The 18,465-nt window shown below is 41.8% G+C and overlaps 1 protein-coding gene and 1 long non-coding RNA gene across 2 annotated transcripts; one reads left to right on the top strand and one right to left on the bottom strand.

Moving 5' to 3' along the window:
• The first annotated feature begins 8,114 nt into the window (after nt 1–8,114).
• LOC134220162 (uncharacterized) lies at nt 8,115–8,830 on the top strand. Its single transcript, XR_009981785.1, has 3 exons — nt 8,115–8,176; nt 8,254–8,369; nt 8,432–8,830. It is a non-coding gene; the product is annotated as an uncharacterized LOC134220162 (long non-coding RNA).
• Nucleotides 8,831–9,848: 1,018 nt separating this feature from the next.
• LOC134220161 (uncharacterized) lies at nt 9,849–16,290 on the bottom strand. Its single transcript, XM_062699155.1, has 5 exons — nt 16,227–16,290; nt 15,399–16,142; nt 10,717–11,030; nt 10,073–10,460; nt 9,849–9,957 (listed from the first exon to the last, which is right to left on the bottom strand). Exons 2-5 carry the CDS (start codon nt 16,129–16,131, stop codon nt 9,917–9,919), a joined length of 1,476 nt encoding a protein of 491 aa, XP_062555139.1. The 5' UTR covers nt 16,132–16,142; nt 16,227–16,290; the 3' UTR covers nt 9,849–9,916.
• Nucleotides 16,291–18,465: the final 2,175 nt, after the last annotated feature.

Genomic DNA, 18,465 nt, shown 5'->3' with positions numbered 1-18,465 from the left:
TTCATTCTTCACCATACTTTCTTCGTCCTTCTTCCTTCTTCGTTTTTCCTTCTTCCTTCTTCCTTATTCCTTATTCCTTCTTCCTTCTTCCTTCTTCCTTCTTCCTTCTTCTTTCTTCTTTCTTCCTTTTTCCTTCTTCCTTCTTCCTTCTTCTTTCTTTTTTCTTTCTTCTTTCTTCCTTCTTCTTTCTTACTTCTTCCTTCTTTCTTCTTCCTACTTCCTTCTTCCTTCTTCCTTCTTCCTTCTTCCTTCTTCCTTCTTCCTTCTTCCTTCTTCTTTCCTTCTTCCTTCTTCCTTCTTCCTTCTTCCTTCTTCCTTCTTCCTTCTTCCTTCTTCCTTCTTCCTTCTTCCTTCTTCCTTCTTCCTTCTTCCTTCTTCCTTCTTCCTTCTTCCTTCTTCCTTCTTCCTTCTTCCTTCTTCCTTCTTCCTTCTTCCTTCTTCCTTCTTCCTTCTTCCTTCTTCCTTCTTCCTTCTTCCTTCTTCCTTCTTCCTTCTTCCTTCTTCCTTCTTCCTTCTTCCTTCTTCCTTCTTCCTTCTTCCTTCTTCCTTCTTCTTCTTCTTCTTCCTTCTTCTTTCTTCCTTCTTCCTTCTTCCTTCTTCCTTCTTCCTTTTTCCTTCTTCCTTCTTCCTTTTTCCTTCTTCCTTCTTTCTTTTTCCTTCTTCCTTCTTTCTTTTTCCTTCTTCCTTCTTCCTTCTTCTTTCTTCCTTATTCTTTCTTCCTTCTTTCTGCTTCCCTCTTCTTTCTACCTTCTTTCTTTTTCCTTCTTCTTTTTTCTTTCTTCCTTCTTTCTCCCGTACTCTTTCTTCCTTTTTTCTTCCTTCTTCCTTCTTCCTTCTTTCTCCCGCATTCTTCCTTTCTTCATCCTTCATCCTCCTTCTTTCTTCCTTCTTCCTCCTTCTTTTTTCCCTCTTCCTTTTCTACTTCCTTCTTCTTTCATCCTTCTTCTTTCTTCTTTTTTCCTTCTTCCATCTTCCTTCTTTCTTCTTATTTATTCCTTCTTTCTTCTTCCTGATTCCTTCTTCCTTCTTCTTCTTTTTTCCTTATTATTTCTTCCTTCTTTCTATATTCTTACTTTCTCTTTTTTCTTCCTCCTTCTTTCTTCCTTCTTCCTTCTTTCTTCTATAGTTCCTTCTTCCTTCTTCCTTTTTTCTTCTACCTTCTTTCTTTACCTTCTTCCTTTTTCTTTCTTCCTTCTTTCTTCTTTCCTATTCTTCTACCTAATTTCTCCTTCCTTCTTCTTTCTTCTTTCTTCCATTTTCTTCCTTCTTTCGACCGTTTTCCTTTATTCTTCTTCTTTCTTTCTTCTTCCATTTTCTTTCTTCCTTGTTCCTTCTTCTTTCTTCGTTTTTCCGTCTTTCTTCTCTCTTCTTACTTCTTTTTCCTTTTTCCTTTTTTCTTCCTCCGTTCTCCTTATTCCTCACTTCGCACTACTCACTTCCCACTCCCCAGTTCTCATTCGGCCTAATGGCCATTCAGCCTAATGGCCATTCGGCCTAATGACCATTCGGCCTGATGGCCTTCGGCCTAATGACCCAGCATCATTTTAAACTGCCTCAAGCGCTGAAAACTTTACTGCGACTTCGGGGTCGTACACATTAATGAGTGAAAGGATTCGGACACCGGATTAACCGGAAAAATACAATTTATTTTAGGAATAAACGCGAAACAGTTTTATTTGTCGAATTGATAAAAGTTGCTGACAGTTCGTTTGTTTGTATACACAATGAAGGTGTTTTAGGCAGAAGGCCCATACGTCACACTCTAATACTCCTCCTTTATTTATGCTCTCAGGCTGATCGCCGAACGCTGGAATGGTCCTGGCGTCAATCCCTTGGTGAGAATGTCTGCCTCCTGCTTCTCCGATGGAACGTACTTTAACACGATGCTTCCATTTTGCACCAAGTCTTTGACGAAGTTATGCTTAACATCGATATGATTCAGCTATCTCCGATCCATTGGTTTCTCCATAACTTTGATTGCAGATTGATTGTCTTCGAAGTATGGAACCGGTGCTTCAATCTGGAAGCCCAACTCCTTGAGAAGTCGTATGATCCATATCCCTTTGCAAGTCGCTTCACAAAGCGCCACCATCTCAGCCTCAGTGGATGACAGTTACACGATGCGCTGTTTTCTTGTCGCCCATGTTGTAGTGCAGCCGAATACCTTAAACAGGTTTCCCGAGACGAATCGCCGATCGACTACGTCATTCCCCCAAGCGGCGTCGCAAAATGTCACCAGCAAAGGTACATCGTCATCACCCTTGTTTTCCAGTCCTACATCCACCGTGCCCTTCACGTACCGAAGCAGACGTTTCAGATATGTCCAATGTTGTTCGGTGGGGCAGCCTTGGAACTGGCTGAAATAGTTGACCGCAGCTGTCAAGTCTGGACGGGCGATTCTCCATCGGGACGGAACTCGGTTTACAGTCGGACATGTTGAACCGAGCTAACAGGTCCAGCAGATATCTCTGTTGACTAATCCGCAGAACTCTCCCTTCGGTGTCCCTTTCGATTTTCATTCCGAGAAAGCTCGTTACCTCTCCGGAATCTGTCATTTCGAACTCCTTCGATAGTGATTTCTTCAAAGGATCAAGAACACCTTCCGTCCATCACCACGTACATATAGACACTGGTCAGCGTTCGTCCTCCGTCCAATCGGGTCTCTTCCTCAATTCGGTGACAGTGTCTGGCAAGTTTCCCACGTACTCTATGGCGCCGAGCGCGAAACCGGCGAACGTCATGTCGTAGTCTTTGTGCCACTCCGGTGGCCGACGGTTGCGACCAGATGACTCAGCCGTAGAAACTGACTCGATAACCTCGTCCTCACCGAAACTGTCAAAAACCTCGGAATCTGGATTGCTTTCTTCGTCATCCGAACGCTCCTGATCCGAAACGTGCTCATCGCTACCGCCACCAGGCAGTTCGGTCTCCTCATCAAAACGGTCGTTATCATCTTCAGTTTCGGTAATTGAATCCCTTCGAATTCGGGTTGTTGTCACCAACTTCACAGGCTCCTTCTCGGTATTACTTTCTTGGACGCTTTCGTCGATGACAACGTCGCGAACCACCACGATGCGCTGCTTGCGTGGATCCCATATACGATAGCCGTTGATACCATATCCGACGAACACGCCTTTACATGTCTTCCCGTCGAGTTTTCTTCGGTGCTCCTTCGGAATATGATAATGCGCTGACGAACCGAACACTCGAAGCTTTGAAACATCGGGCTTCCGTTTCTCCCACATCTCGAAAGGCGTCATCTTCTTACCAAGGGCAGTAGCAGGGCTCCTGTTTGTCAGAAACGCAGCGGTCTGTACCGCTTCTCCCCAGAACCATCGATCAACACCAGAGTCAAACAGCATTGAGCTAGCTTTCTCCTCCAGCGTTCGATTCATACGCTCCGCGACGCCGTTCTGTTCCGGCGTGTACGGAACTGTGTATTCCATCTTGATGCCTTTGCCCTTACAAAATGACCGCAGCTCCTTGCCCACATACTCTCCGCCGTTGTCGGTGCGAAGCCGAGAGATCTCGACGCCGAATTTCGCTCTCATTTCCGCTTCGTACTGCTTGAAGCATCCGGCTACTTCATCCTTTGATCGGAGCAGAAATACGACGGTGAATCGCGTCCAATCATCGACGAACGTTGCAAAATACTTTTCATCGTCCCAACCGGTTGGAGTCACCGGTTCGCAGACGTCGGAGTGCACGAGCTCCAGTACACGACTCGAACGCCGCTCTTCCCGCTGTGAGAAAGGGTTCCTAGTTGGCTTCGCTGCCATGCACGGCTCAGCCGTCGCCGCTGCAATCTTTCATACCTTTTACCATCCCACTCTTCAACAGGCTCGACAAGTTCCGCTCGCCGAGGTGGCCATATCGGCGGTGCCATAGTTCTGTGGCCTTGCAAATCTTCCCCGAAAAATTGATAGAATCGCACTCACCTTTTTGCGCGAAGAAGTTCAACACGTAGAGTTTGTCGTTCCGTTGACCAGTGGCCACAACCACCGAGTCTTGGAGAATCTCCACCTTGCCTCCTTCGAACACCACCTTCATTCCAGCTGATTCGATCTTGCTTATGGAGCACAGATTACATCGCGCCTCCGGAATGTAGACCACATCTGTCACCAACGACGTCATTATACCGATCACCGACACAACTGGAACATCGCCGGTGTATTTTGCCGTCGCTAAGGCAATATTCATGGGCTGCGTTAGTGGCTCCAACTTCGAGAGCAGCTTCCTGTCATTACAGATGTGCTCAGTAGCGCCCGAGTCAACAAACCAACGAATCTTGTTTTCACGGCACAACAACGCTTCGCCATCGATGAAGAACATCACACCTTTCTTTTTGCCTTCAGCAACGTGCACACTCGACTTACCTTTTTTTTATCGGGGCAGTCGGCCAAGTGTGTCCCTCTTTCTGGCAGACGAAACGTGTGAAGACTTCTTCTTTTGTTTATAGTGCTGTCCAATGAGCAGCTCGAAGTAGCTCGAAGTTGTTCCCGTCCTGCTCGTTCTTTTTAGTCAACAAATGGGCATGAGCAGGACAGGGAGAAGCTTCGAGCTACTTCGAGCTCTCATTGGACAGCACTTATGTTTGCGTCCGGCTGCTCCGGAAAAAGCCGCCAAATCTTTTCTCGCTTCTCGAATATCCACTGCTGCGCCCTTCCGTTTAATCTCCTCGTCGAGAAGCCGGCACTTTAGGAAGTCCATCGTTAGATATGCCCTCCTGCGCTTCTGTACATCCGTATCATCCGATCGAATTTGACGAAGTGCTCCTACAGCGGCCCGGAAGTGTATTTCAACTCATGCAGCTGGCGGTTCAGGTGCATTCGTTTCGCTACGCTCTTCCACTCGAAAATCTTCCCACATCTGCTTGGGTGTAGTTTTCCCTTGCAGCTGCTCGAGCTGATCGTCGTGGATCCGGGAAACGATAATCGACTTACAAAGTTTTTTTCTTCTTCTGTCGCTTCTCGAGGACTATTTTCTTCCGTTGCCGCACCTCCGCCGAGTCCGCAAGTCCGACATGCAATTCCGTCACATCCGCAATTTCGTTCTCGATGCATCCCAACAAGGCGTGCTCCTCCAACAGTGTCAGCATCCGAAATTTCCAAGCGGGGAAATTCGTCCCGTCGAACATCGCCACGCGGTGGCAGAGTTCCTTCTCATTGCCCATTCTTGAACGCCGAAAAACTTACAATCCGACCGATTCGCGACCAGGAAGCGTTCCTGGATCCATTACCTAATGGGTGAAAGGATTCGGACACCGGAATAACCGGAAAAATACAATTTATTGTAGGAATAAACGCGAAACAGTTTTATTTGTCGAATTGATAAAAGTTGCTGACAGTTCGTTTGTTTGTATACACACTGAAGGTGTTTTAGGCAGAAGGCCCATAAATAACACTCTAATACACATTACGTAAGCAATTTTCCTGGATTTTTCGACTCCCCTTCCCCCATGTAAGATTTTTCCTATACAAATGGCGCGTAAGAAACAACAGTTCCACCTTCCCCTCAAAAGTGCTTACGTAATATGTGTACGGCCCCTTCTCATGTACAAGGATCGATTTGAACAAAATAAAAATTGGCGAATTTTCTTCACTTCGTGCTCACCTCACTCTCGGAAACGTAGCAATAACGGACGACCTCGCAAACAAATGTTCACATTCGGCATACTCATTATCATTTCGATACAACAAACAGTCTTTTAGCTATTTATGCTTGACATGCATGTTTAGGGTTGAACCAATTTGTATATATTTTAAACCATCACCGCGGAATCTGTGTCAAAAGGTCGATAAAAAAGTCGAAGAACAAAAGTTCGAATGGTCGAAGATCAAAATGTCGAAAGGCCAAAAGATAGAAAAGACAAAAGGTCGAAGGACAAAAGGTCGAAATGACGAAAGGTCGAAAGGACAGAAGGTCGAAAGGACAAAAGGTCAAAAGGTCAAAGGAAAAGAAGGTAAAAAACTGACAGAAGGTTGAAGGAAAAAAAGGTTGGAAAAAATAAATGGGTCAAATGATCGAAAGATCGAAGAGAAAAAGATCGATAGAACCAATAATCGAATAGACAGGTTTCATTCTATTAATCATTGACTGTTCTTACGAGTTATGCCTTATTTATATTTTAAACAGACGCTATTCTTCAAAGTTAACTTAACCCTCTAATACAAAATTTTCTGTTTCGCTCAAAATCACTATTTCCCGAGCAGGAGCGTCGACCTTGATAACGGAAATCGGTATGAACTAGCCTTGTATATCAATACCAAACACATCATTATTCGTTTGGTATTGGAACACCTAAGCATGTTATGCCTAAAGTATTTTGCATAATAATTTTTGGTTATTAATTTTTGGTGTTTCACCTCTTATGCAAAGCAATGACTAAAAGAAGGAAAAGTTAAACAATAGAAATCAGATTAAACACAAATAAATATAAATGTGCGAAACTGGAAAGAAAAGCCTATTATTAAAAGAAGGAAAAAATCTACAATTTAATATTATTAGGTGAAACACAAGTAAACATAAATGTCCAAAAGAATGGTTGACTAATACTCGACGTTTTGCCTCACTTTTTATAATTTCGGCCTCTTATCCCATCTCACCTTTTGTCCTACGAGCATAAGTTCTATCTTTTGTTCTTTCGACGTTTCGTCCCTTAGACCTTCTGGCTCAGATTTTTTGTTTCAAACTTTTGTCCCTTCGACCTTTTGACCCTTCGACCTTTTTCCATTTCGACCTTTTGACCTTCGACCTTTTGTCCTTCGGCTTAGGTTTTTTTGTTCTGACCTTTTGTCCCTTCGACCTTTTGACCTTTCCACCTTTTGTCCTTTAGATCTTTTGACCTTCGATTTTTCGTTCTTCGACTTTTTGACCTTCGACCTTTGGTCATACAACCTCACCGTGTATTCATATTTTATTTAGTTTCTTCAATGGTTTGGATGAAACATGTATAAAAAGCATACGAATGTTGGTAACAAATTAACAAATCAATGTAAATATTAGTCTACATTTCAGTTTGGATTATTTTAAAAAGTTGTTTATAACAGGGATTTAAAATTAAAAGCGGTGAGTAATGATAAGAAATGAAAATGATTATTTTCGTAGATGACACGATTAATGTAAAAAACGATAAAAATGGATCAGGAAAGTACAACACTAGAGAACGTATTGAGCAAAAAACTTAATAATAATGTTTTTTAGCGCCTTTGTTAATTGACCTGACAGCGCGGATTTTTTTCAAAGCTTCTCCTTTTCGAAAGCTGACTAATAAATGATTGTGGTGACCCATTTTGATGGACCTGGGTAGCCACCGGAGGTCTTCCGGAAGATCCGGAACGTCCGGTAAAGTGATCAATTCATGAAACTTATCACAGACGTGTGCGGTTTTTACAACCCTTTATATTGTCGTACTCTAAATAACAAGAGATTGCTGTGCCCCATTTAAATGTACTTGCAGTGTTGGTGATTGCTGATAAAATCGGCAATCATCAAAATATTTTTTCAGTGTGTGAAACAGCTTCGCCCATCAATATATTCTTTCAAACAACATACGATGCCACTCAGTGAGTGACCCGAGTTTTGACGTTTGACTAACTACTTCATTCTACCTCAATCTGAATGAACAACATCTTACCCAATCACGGATTCACTCGAGCGCTGATTGAAGCCGTGCCTGAATGTAGCAGAGAAAGATCGCCTTCTGAAAATGTTCGCCGAATGAGAGCTCAGAGAGGTCATTTGAGAATCATCATTCATTATTTCTACACGGAAAGTGTTGGCAGAATTCCATTCTACTTCTTATTTCACGTTGATGATTCAAAAACAACAAGACCATCAGCTGTCAACACCCCATACAATTCAAAACAGTCCAGTGTCCTTTTGATTTGCAAGTAAGACAACGTTCATAAAATTAGATCATCATATTTTCTACCATTCTACCATGAATGTGATTTATGAACTTATTATATATAAAGCAAACGAGAGTTCGTTACATTCAAAAGATTTTTTTCAACAGAATGCTTAGATCTGGATGCACTGCGTGTGAATTTGTGCGAGTAACCTCATCGCTCAGCTGTCAAAATATTATTTCCATTTTAGTGCTTATGTTCAAAATACCCAGGTATGAAACTAATGAATGAAAACTAAAGATTCAATCAAAGATAGTGAAAAACAGGTTGGTCATTATTATACGCTTGCATTTTATAGTTGATTGATATTGACACATTTTATCATACTTGAACTTGATTTTAGCACTGAAATACACAATTGCGACAAAACGTTTGCATGGATTGCAATAATGGGGCCATCTTTTCCATGCTATGCTTTGCTGATCCGGAACAGAATGATAACCAGAGGCAACGAATCGAGTTAGTTTTACAGGGCCCCAAACAAACAGTGATCTTTAGTTTATTTTGTGTTTTTGTTACAGGCAAACATCGATTCCATACCAGCCTAACACGGACGGATGGGTACGATGGTGGCTCGGGCAGAAATTAAACATAGAAGATGGACAAACTCATACCATCTGGAGCTTCAATGAAAAAGGGACCAACAAATGCCATACACATCAAATTTGTTGCCATCGTTTTCGTTGCACTGTACTGCGTTCTCGAATGCACACGACGCTGGAAGTTGATAGACGTAAAACAACTGAATTTACGAGGATAATCTCTTCTGGACTGCAGGTGTGGTATTCGAGGAACGAGCGTCCAAATAGCCAGCGTTCACCTACATGAAGACTTTGTCATATGATGAGATTCGTTGGTGGTTGAGCCAAAACGTTCTTTCTGTAGGAGAAGTAGTTATTTAATCAGATAGCACAAACTAGGGCGAGAAAACTCTTTAAAATTACCAACGTAATGCATAAATCGTCATGGTACAAGTAAACACAACATCAATAATGAATAAAAAACTATTTCTTTTTAATCATTGACTCTCTCTACTGCAAAGTGGCAATGATATTGCTACGTTCAAAGAGGACAGCGAAGAACTTTGATAGTGTAGGTGGTAAAAAATGTAGATGCCTTAGTTGGTCGTGATTCAATTTCCACCTGAGAATTTCAACAATGTGTACGGCTCAGGCTTAAGTCTTTTCAAGATCATAAGCGACCGTTAGGGCTCATGCACAAATGACGTTGCTTTTTTGTGGTTTTCGACTCCCCCTACTCCATAGTAGAGCATTTTCCTATTCTTTATACATGGCCGATCACAAAATCTCAGACACTTCCTCCCCCTAAAATGCTACGTAATTTGTGCATGACGTAATTTAGCAAAGAGAAGTGATCTAGTGGGCCAATTTAACGCCTCGTGCTCTCATAGATGTCCTTCGGTTTTAGTCGGTGAAACATAAATTGGTTTGAAGGAGAGAGGCACGGTTCGGGGTGATTCACAAATTACGTCAAATCAAAATTTGCACATTTAAAACGGTTTTTCCCTCTTTGTCACCTTTTTGTAAGAACCGCCTGAAAGTTTTGTTTGCGTCATCGTATTTCGTGAATCCATCACTCCTTAAAACTTTAACGTTATTTGTGCATGACCCTAGTGTGCATGCGGGATAAAAGTGGATCGATTGGATGAGGATGAAACTAACATATTTTGTGAGCATCAGAAGGAGTCTGGCGAAGTAAAAAGTGATAATAAATGAATAATCAAAAATGCGTTTCGAATGGTGATATTCATCATATTTATATTTCATGAGTTCAAACTTCTGCAAAGCTTGCAATCGTCTGTGCATTTTGACTTATGCAGACTTTATATGTACTTTTCTTCTTCAAATATAGGTGTTCATTGAAAAAACAATTGTAAAGAAAAAATCAACTGTTAAACAAATGGATAGCGTAGTTGAATTAAATAGCGTGATGCTCAAGGAGTGTTTCGACAACCTCAATCAGCAAATCCGGATTCATCTTTAGAATCATAATATCGTGAACAGATACGCCGTAGAGCTGCATGCGTCTATCAGTCAATATGTATTTGAGTTGACTGAATAGGCGTTCTACTGTCACTTGCGTCGATGGTGCAGCCAAAACTACCATTGCTAGGCGATACAGCCGTGGACTGGAGAACTTACGTTTTTTCCAATATTGAAGAATATCGAAACGCGTAGAGGATTCGCTAGCCGCTGGAGCAGGTTGGGCCTTAGATGTGCTTGGTTGATTGTTGTCCGCGGCACTGGGGAACTGGTGGCCGCTGGTGTTGGAGCTTGAAGGAGGTGGCATGTTGACTGTGATGTTAACTTTATTTCGTTTTTCAAGCTTGGACAACTCGTCGCGAAGCGATTCGTTCGCTGCTCTTTTCTCTGAGCTGGATGACGCAGTATCATTACTTGCTTCGTTGAAGAAATCCATCAAGTAATCCTCCACAAAACCACTAGTACTTGCCTCTCCATCATCTGTACATAGTTCCTCTTGTAAACCTTCCAGTACATCGAGTCGGTTGCTTAGTGCGATGAGATATTCCTAAAATTAATATTTGCATTTTTTAATGTTTTCTTTACAGAAACTATATACACCCAGGTTTTTACACGGTTTGGTTTTGGTCGATAAAGACCTTCAGCGTCAATGAAGCAATTAGTTAACCCCAAGAAAAAAATCACAAAAAATCAAAGAAAATTCAAGGGGTATTTAAAAAGCTGTGAAAGTTCAGTTTAACCGAGAAAACAATGAATTCCAACCGCGTAAAAAAAACCTGGGTGTATATGAAATATATATGTACCTGTGCCTCTCTCTTTTCTTCTGGAGTCAAGCGGGCGGATCCAGCAAAGTTGAAACGTGGATCAAGGTACAAGCTGGCTTTGAAAGCCATGCTTGAGCGAAGTTTCTCAACTCTTTTTTGCATGGATGTATGCAACTTGGCTGCCAGTGTATTTCCCTGTTTCTTAATAGCGTTCAACTTAGCTTGGCATACCAGCCAGTCAGCGTAAAAATCAGACAGTGGAACGTGGTCTTTTTGCAGTTTGAGTGTCAATACATAAATTGGCTCAAAAGCTTCGCAAAAGCGGTCGATAAATTTCCAATGTTGGCTTAAATCTGTCAAGAAGTGAATTATAAGGACGATATAAGTGAACAATGCAACTTTAAATTTAAAAATGCATTGCGGAAATAGATCGTGAAACTAGTTATCATTTCCAGTAATATTCTGGCGTTCGATTTAAACAGGTCCTATCTCCATTAGTCGATATAAAATTTGATTATTTTATTTCATAATTTGTAGCATCTGAAACTATATCTACATATATATATTCCCTTTAAAGCAATATGACTTACGAACGTATGGACCGATCTGAGAGGTAAGTACGGTTCGATTTGTCTGTGGAGCAACTGTGTTTAACCTTTTCGTCCCTGACGTCTGTTTTAAGGGCTTTCAAAAATCTAAACTGCTGTAAAACCGCATTTCTTGATCGATTCTTTCGCAACAAGTTGCATTCCATCCGGTGGATCCCAATTTTCGATGCATACTAGTATGGTTCCAGAATTATTCCAGATTCCATTGGCGTCAGTTGTCCCTGGAAAAAGTAGACATTTACTAATTTAAGTTAAAACAGGTTGTGTGACATCTCAAACTCCATAATTTCACAAAACAATGATGGGAATGTTATTTTAGGGTTCCTGGCCCACTGGATTAAATACGGCCACATCCGAGGACCCACGGAATGGTCATTTTCTCAATCGATTCAAAAGTAGGTCGTGCGACACCTCAAACTTCATGATTTTACAAAGCAATGATGGGAATGATATTTTTAGGTTCCTGGCCCACTCAGATTCAATCTGGCCACATTGGTTACAACCGGGGACCCACGGAATGGCCATTTTCTAAATCGATCCAAAATAGGTCGTGCGACACCTCAAACTTCATGATTTTACAAAGCAATTATGGGAATGATATTTTTAGAGTTCCTGACCCACTCGGATCCATTCCGGCCACAATCCGGAAGACTTACGGAATGGCAATTTTCTTATTTGATTCAAAATTGGTCTTGCGACGCATCAAACTTCATGATTGTACAAAGCTGTGATGAGAATAATATTTTTAGGGTTCTTGATCCACTCGGATTCAATCCGGTTACATCGGCCACAATCCGGGAAACCTACGATATGGCCATTTTCTAAATTGATTCAAAATAGGTCGTGCGACACTTCAAACTTCATGATTGTAAAAAGCAATTATGGAAAAGATATTTTTACGATTCCTGGCCCACTCGGATTCAGTCTGGCTGCATTGGCTATAATCCGGAGGACCTACACACTCAGTTTTTATTCTTGCAGCTCGACAAAAATCCGCAAAACAAAAAATTATTTTGAATCAATTTAGAAAATGTCCATTCCTTGATTCCTCGGATCAAGACCGATGTGACCGGATTGAATCCGAGTGGGCCAGTAACCCTAAAAATATCATTCCCATCATTGCTTTGTACAATCAAGAAGTTTGAAGTATCGCACGACCTATTTTGAAACATTTTAGAAAATGGCCACTCCGTGGGTCCCCGGATAACGACCGATGTGACCGGGTTGAATCCGAGTGGGCCAGGAACCCTGAAAATATCATTCCCATTATTGCTTTACACAATCATGAAGTTTGAAGTGTCGCACGACCTATTTTGAATCAATTTAGAAAATGTCCATACCTTGATTCCTCGGATCAAGACCGATGTGACCGGATTGAATCCGAGTGGGCCAGGAACTCTAAAAATATCATTCCCATAATTTCTTTGTACAATCATGAAGTTTGAAGTATCGCACGACCTATTATGAAACATTTTAGAAAATGGCCACTCCGTGGGACCCCGGATAACGACCGATGTGACCGGGTTGAATCAGAGTGGGCCAGTAACCCTGGAAATATCATTCCCATTATTGGTTTACACAATCATGAAGTTTGAAGTATCGCACAACCTATTTTGAATCAATTTAGAAAATGGCCATATCGTAGGTTCCAGGATTGTGACCGATATGGCTGGGTTGAATCCGAGTGGGCCAGTAACCCTAAAAATATTATTCCCATAATTGCTTTGTACAATCATGAAGTTTGAAGTGTCGCACGACCTATTTTGAATCAATTTAGAAAATGGCCATTCCTTGATTCCTCGGATCATGACCGATGTGACCGGATTGAATCCGAGTGGGCCAGGAACCCTGAAAATATTATTCCAATAATTTCTTTGTACAATCATGAAGTTTGAAGTATCGCACGACCTATTATGAATCTTTTTAGAAAATGGCCACTCCGTGGGTCCCCGGATAACGACCGATGTGACCGGATTGAATCCGAGTGGGCCAGGAACCCTGAAAATATCATTCCCATAATTGCTTTGTAAAATTTTGAAGTTTGAAGTATCGCACGACCTATTTTGAATCAATTTAGGACATAGCCATATCGTACGTCCCAGGATTGTGACCGATGTGGTTGGATTGAATCCGAGTGGGCCAGGAACCCTGAAAATATTATTCCAATAATTTCTTTGTACAATCATGAAGTTTGAAGTATCGCACGACCTATTTTGAATTATTTTAGAAAATGGCCACTCCGTGGGTCCCCGGATAACGACCGATGTGACCGGGTTGAATCCGAGTGAGCCAGAAACCCTGAAAATATCATTCCTATAATTTCTTTGTAAAATTATGAAGTTTGAAGTGTCGCACGACCTATTTTGAATCAATTTAGTACACAACGCCATATCGTACGTCCCAGGATTGTGGCCGATGTGGTTGGATTGAATCCGAGTGGGCCAGTAACCCTAAAAATATTATTCCCATAATTGCTTTGTACAATCATGAAGTTTGAAGTGTCGCACGACCTATTTTGAATCAATTTAGAAAATGGCCATTCCTTGGTTCCTCGGATCATGACCGATGTGACCGACGTGGCCACATTGATTCCGAGAGGGGCCAGGAACCCTAAAATATCATTCCCATAATTGCTTTGTAATATCATGAAGTTTGAGTTGTTGCACGACCTATTTTGAATCGATTTAGAAAACGGCCGTTCAGTGGGTCCCTGGATTGTGACCGTTGTGGCCGGATTGAATCCGAGTGGGCCAGAAACCCTAAAAATATTATTCCCATCTTTGCTTTGTGAAATCATGAAGTTTAAGGTATCGCACGACCTATTTTGAAATAATTTAGAAAATGGCCACTCCGTGGGTCCCCGGACTACAACCGATACGACCGATTGAATACGAGTGGGCCAGGAACCCTGAAAATGTCATTCCCATAATTGCTTTGTAAAATCTTGAAGTTTGAAGTATCGCACGACCTATTTTGAATCAATTTAGTACACAACGCCATATCGTACGTCCCAGGATTGTGGCCGATGTGGTTGGATTGAACTGAGTGGTCCAGTAACACCAAAAATATCATTCCCATAATTGCTTTGTACAATCATGAAGTTTGAAGTGTCGCACGACCTATTTTGAATCAATTTAGAAAATGGCCATTCCTTGGTTCCTCGGATCATGACCGATGTGACCGGATTGAATCCGAGTGGGCCTGAAAATATCATTCCCATAATTTCTTTGTAAAATCATGAAGTTTGAAGTGTCGCACGACCTATTTTGAATCAATTTTGAAAATGTCCATATCGAAGGTCCCCTGGATGTGACCGATGTGGCCACATTGATTCCGAGAGGGGCCAGGAACCCAAAAATATCATTCCCATAATTGCTTTGTAAAATCTTGAAGTTTGAAGTATCGCACGACCTATTTTGAATCAATTTTGAAAACGGCCGTTCCGTGGGTTCCCGGATTGTGACCGATATGGCCATATGGATTCCCATAGGAGCCAGGAACTCCAAAAATATTATTCCATAATTTCTTTGTAAAATCATGAAGTTTGAAGTGTCGCACGACCTATTTTGAATCGATTTAGAAAATGGCCATCCCGTGTAAATTTAAAAAAAATGTAGATGGCCACTTATTCCGGGGACAACTGACCCCAATGGAATCTGTAATAATTCTGGAACCGTACTGTGGATAGCCTTGAATAGTATAAATCGATCCATCCGGATGGAATGCAATTTGTTGCGAAAGAATCGGTCAATAAATGCGGATTTTACAGCAGTTTAGATTTTTGAAAGCCCTTAAAAACAGACGTCGGAGACGGAAAGGTTAAATGTAGAGAAAGTTAGGAAAATTTTCTAAAAAAATAAGAAAACTTGGCAAATAGGTACTGAAATGCTGATGAGTTGGGAGAAATTCATTAGGATCGGAATAAAAAAAAGTTTAGAGGGCAATGCTGAAATAAGCTCAACAATTGTCAATTTTCACGCCTCCACATGCCACAATGGCAATAGGGACAACGTTTGCTAGTAATAAAATAAAACTGATCGAAGTTTATATTGACGAATGGCGATAGGATCTATTTAAATCGATCTCCAGAATTGTTTTAGCAAAAATACTTACCAAGCGTCGAGTCGTGGTTCTGCAAAGTTGCAAGAAAGGGCTTTGATCTTAATACCTGAAGATACCGTAAAACGATAAACCAGACGCCCCAACGGGTTTCATTGACTTTCGGTGGCAGAGCAATTTTGTGCAGAACAAAAAGCTCCCTGCTAGTCTTATGATGCATCTTTTGACAAATTTTGTTGATTTGACCCAGCCTCTTATTGTGCAGCTTAATGACATCGTATGCGACCAATTGCGCCGTATGAGCACCACACCTGATGCTGTCCAGAATAACTGGCTCTTCTGAATCGTCGTCATTGACAAGGATGTCAGATGTTCCATCTTTCTCGTTCTCGAAATCGTTTGTGTCTTCCTGTTGTTCGGTAGTGCTTTGCTTGTTGTGTTCTTCTTTTACCTTTACGTCTGCTTCTTGGGCGTCATCAGAGTCGAATTCGGCAAACTCAGCGGGCAGCATGCTCATCAGACCAAGGTTTTCCTCATCTGGCATCAATAGGCTTTGCTCCCTGTCGTATTGTTCCAATAGCTCGAATTCGGCTGGTAACATGCTGTTTAGAGCAGCTTCGTCTTCTGATCCAGGTTTCGATAGAGCTTTCAAAAGCTTGACACTTGCGCACATATTGGCGCCGTTGTCATGAGCAATGGCGAATATGTGATTGATGTCCAATCCGAGATCATTCAGCTCTTCGAGTATTACGTTTGACAAATTTTCCTTGGTTTGTCGCTCGTTCATCTCGCGCACAGCTACAGATAGTGACAATTTATTTAACTGTTAGTAAATTAAGAAAATCCTGTGCCATTACACACAAAAATAGATTTCAAACTTACCTAGGTGTCTGATCCGTACTTGGCCGTCTTCATCAGCATACTGAGCGTTGATTCCAAAAATGGCCCTGCCACGACGCGACGCGGAGTCGATTTTTAAACTCAACATTCGTTTTTGCATTCGGGATCGCAAAATTTCGCGGATGGTTGCCGCGGCTGCTTTAACGAAAGCCGCAACGCGATGACGTGTCCACTTGTTCCCTGATTGCGTTCAACACAGGATGTATCAATGTTTTTGAGCCAATCCATTCGATGAAGCTGAACGGTAAATTGTTAATTGTTACTAGTTGTAACAATCCTAAATAGCAGTCTCTTTTTTCTAGGTCAACCAGCAGTTTGGCACCCTTCGGCTTCTTTGGGGCAGATTCTTCTTCTGGTTTATCATCCAGGTTCAGCCCTTTGTAGGCATCTGGATGGGATGTTTGGAGGTGCCGTTTAAAGTTACTGGCCAAAAAAGTTTTTTTTTGTGCATAACTGCATTTCGGGACACAATCGACATCCACTGCACATTTGTATATAATGAGTTCGCCCTCTTGTATTTGCTCCACTATTTGGAGAATCTTATCTTTCTGCGAAATTCCCTTCCGTGCCATTTTAATTTAGTTTTCACCACGCAATCGCGAGCTGATCCTATCGGACAATTCGGTGCCTAATGCTGAATCGGATTGTGAAGTGATGATAACTGGTCAAACAAAGCCGATGAATGACTCGCGGAACGGCAGAAGCAAGTAGTGATGAATGCGGGTGTGGTTGACAGACGATGACGTGTGTATTGTGTTCATTCAATGAGTGGCATTGTCGCTTTTGTTTTCTTTTTGAGAAGAGATGCCAGCATTTTAGTTGTGCGTGTTGAGTGAATCAGAAATAAAATGTGAAATGAACGTTCATTGATACGATTGAAACCATCCTTGTGTACTTGAGTAGCCACCGGAGGTCCTTTCTAAGATCTGGAACATCCGTAGAAATGTTCAATTCATGAAACTTACCATAGAAGAACGCGGCTTTTCAAAGCTTTTTATTAACGTACTCTGAGTTATAGAAAATTATCGTTACCCTTTCTTATGGCCCTGAGTGGCGTCTAGAGGTCCTTTATGAATAATCCGCGTAATATCCCTAAAAGTTGCCAGCTAACGAAACTCGAATCATGAGAGCACGGGGTTACCAAAAATCTATTATCGCACTCTGAGCAAGACGTTATTGTCGTGACCCTCACTTAGGGACTTGAATGGCCAGTGAAGGCCCTCTCGTGATCCATACACATAGACTTGACCACTGGATGTCCTGCTAAAGTTCCTCCGGATTGGTCAACACTTGATACTCTACTCATCCTACTAGAGCACGATATTTTGTAAACTGTTTGTTATTCTACTCATTTATCATCTCAAGAAGGTTGTTGTGATGCTTTCTGCGGACCTAGCATTTTTCGATCATGAAAAGTTTCCTCCTTACCGGGGCGGGAATCGAACCCACACTCCATGGCACATGCGTCTAGACGATTGACGTCGCTAACCGCACGGTCACGAATCCCACATGGGTCACCACAATCATTTGTTACTCAGCATTCATAAACTTTTCAATGATGAGTTTCATAAATTGACCTTTCACGGGCGTTCCGGATCTTCTGGAGGATATCCGGTGGCCACCCAGATCCACCAAAATGGATCTCCGCAATCATTTGTTACTCAAAGTACGATAATGAAAAGCTATGTGAAAACCACGCTCTTCTAGGATGAGTTCCATGAATTGTCCACTTCTACGGATGTTCCGGATCCTCTGGAGGACCTCCGGTGGCCAACAAGGTCCGTCACAATGGGTCACCATAATCAGCGTTCAAAAATGGAAAACTTTGAAAAAAAAACGCGCTTTTCTATGAAAAGTTTCATGAATTGACCTCTTTTACGGACGTTCCGGGTCTTCCGGAGGGACACCGGACCGTGAAATAACCAGGAATTGTTTTATTCCATGGATATGATTATTTCTACGCAAACTTATGAGCATTTCCAAAATCACCCTTCGAATGGCAGAATAAATGACCAAATTGCAAAAATCTGTCGGTAACTACATCCGCGGAATCCAACCCTTCAATTTGATTCCAAAAGACTGAGAATCAATTCGAAAATGATGTGTTGGGAGCGAATTCAAGTTGAGGTCACTTTTGACCCGCTAATGCACAATGTGTCACTTTTTTAATGCACTAGGAAGGTTAAAGAAATTATCAAAGAATAGAATCAACAGTCATGCG

Source organism: Armigeres subalbatus, chromosome 3, assembly GCF_024139115.2.
Source record: "Armigeres subalbatus isolate Guangzhou_Male chromosome 3, GZ_Asu_2, whole genome shotgun sequence".
NCBI lineage: Eukaryota > Metazoa > Arthropoda > Insecta > Diptera > Culicidae > Armigeres > Armigeres subalbatus.
This window is presented reverse-complemented; position numbering and strand designations above follow the sequence as displayed.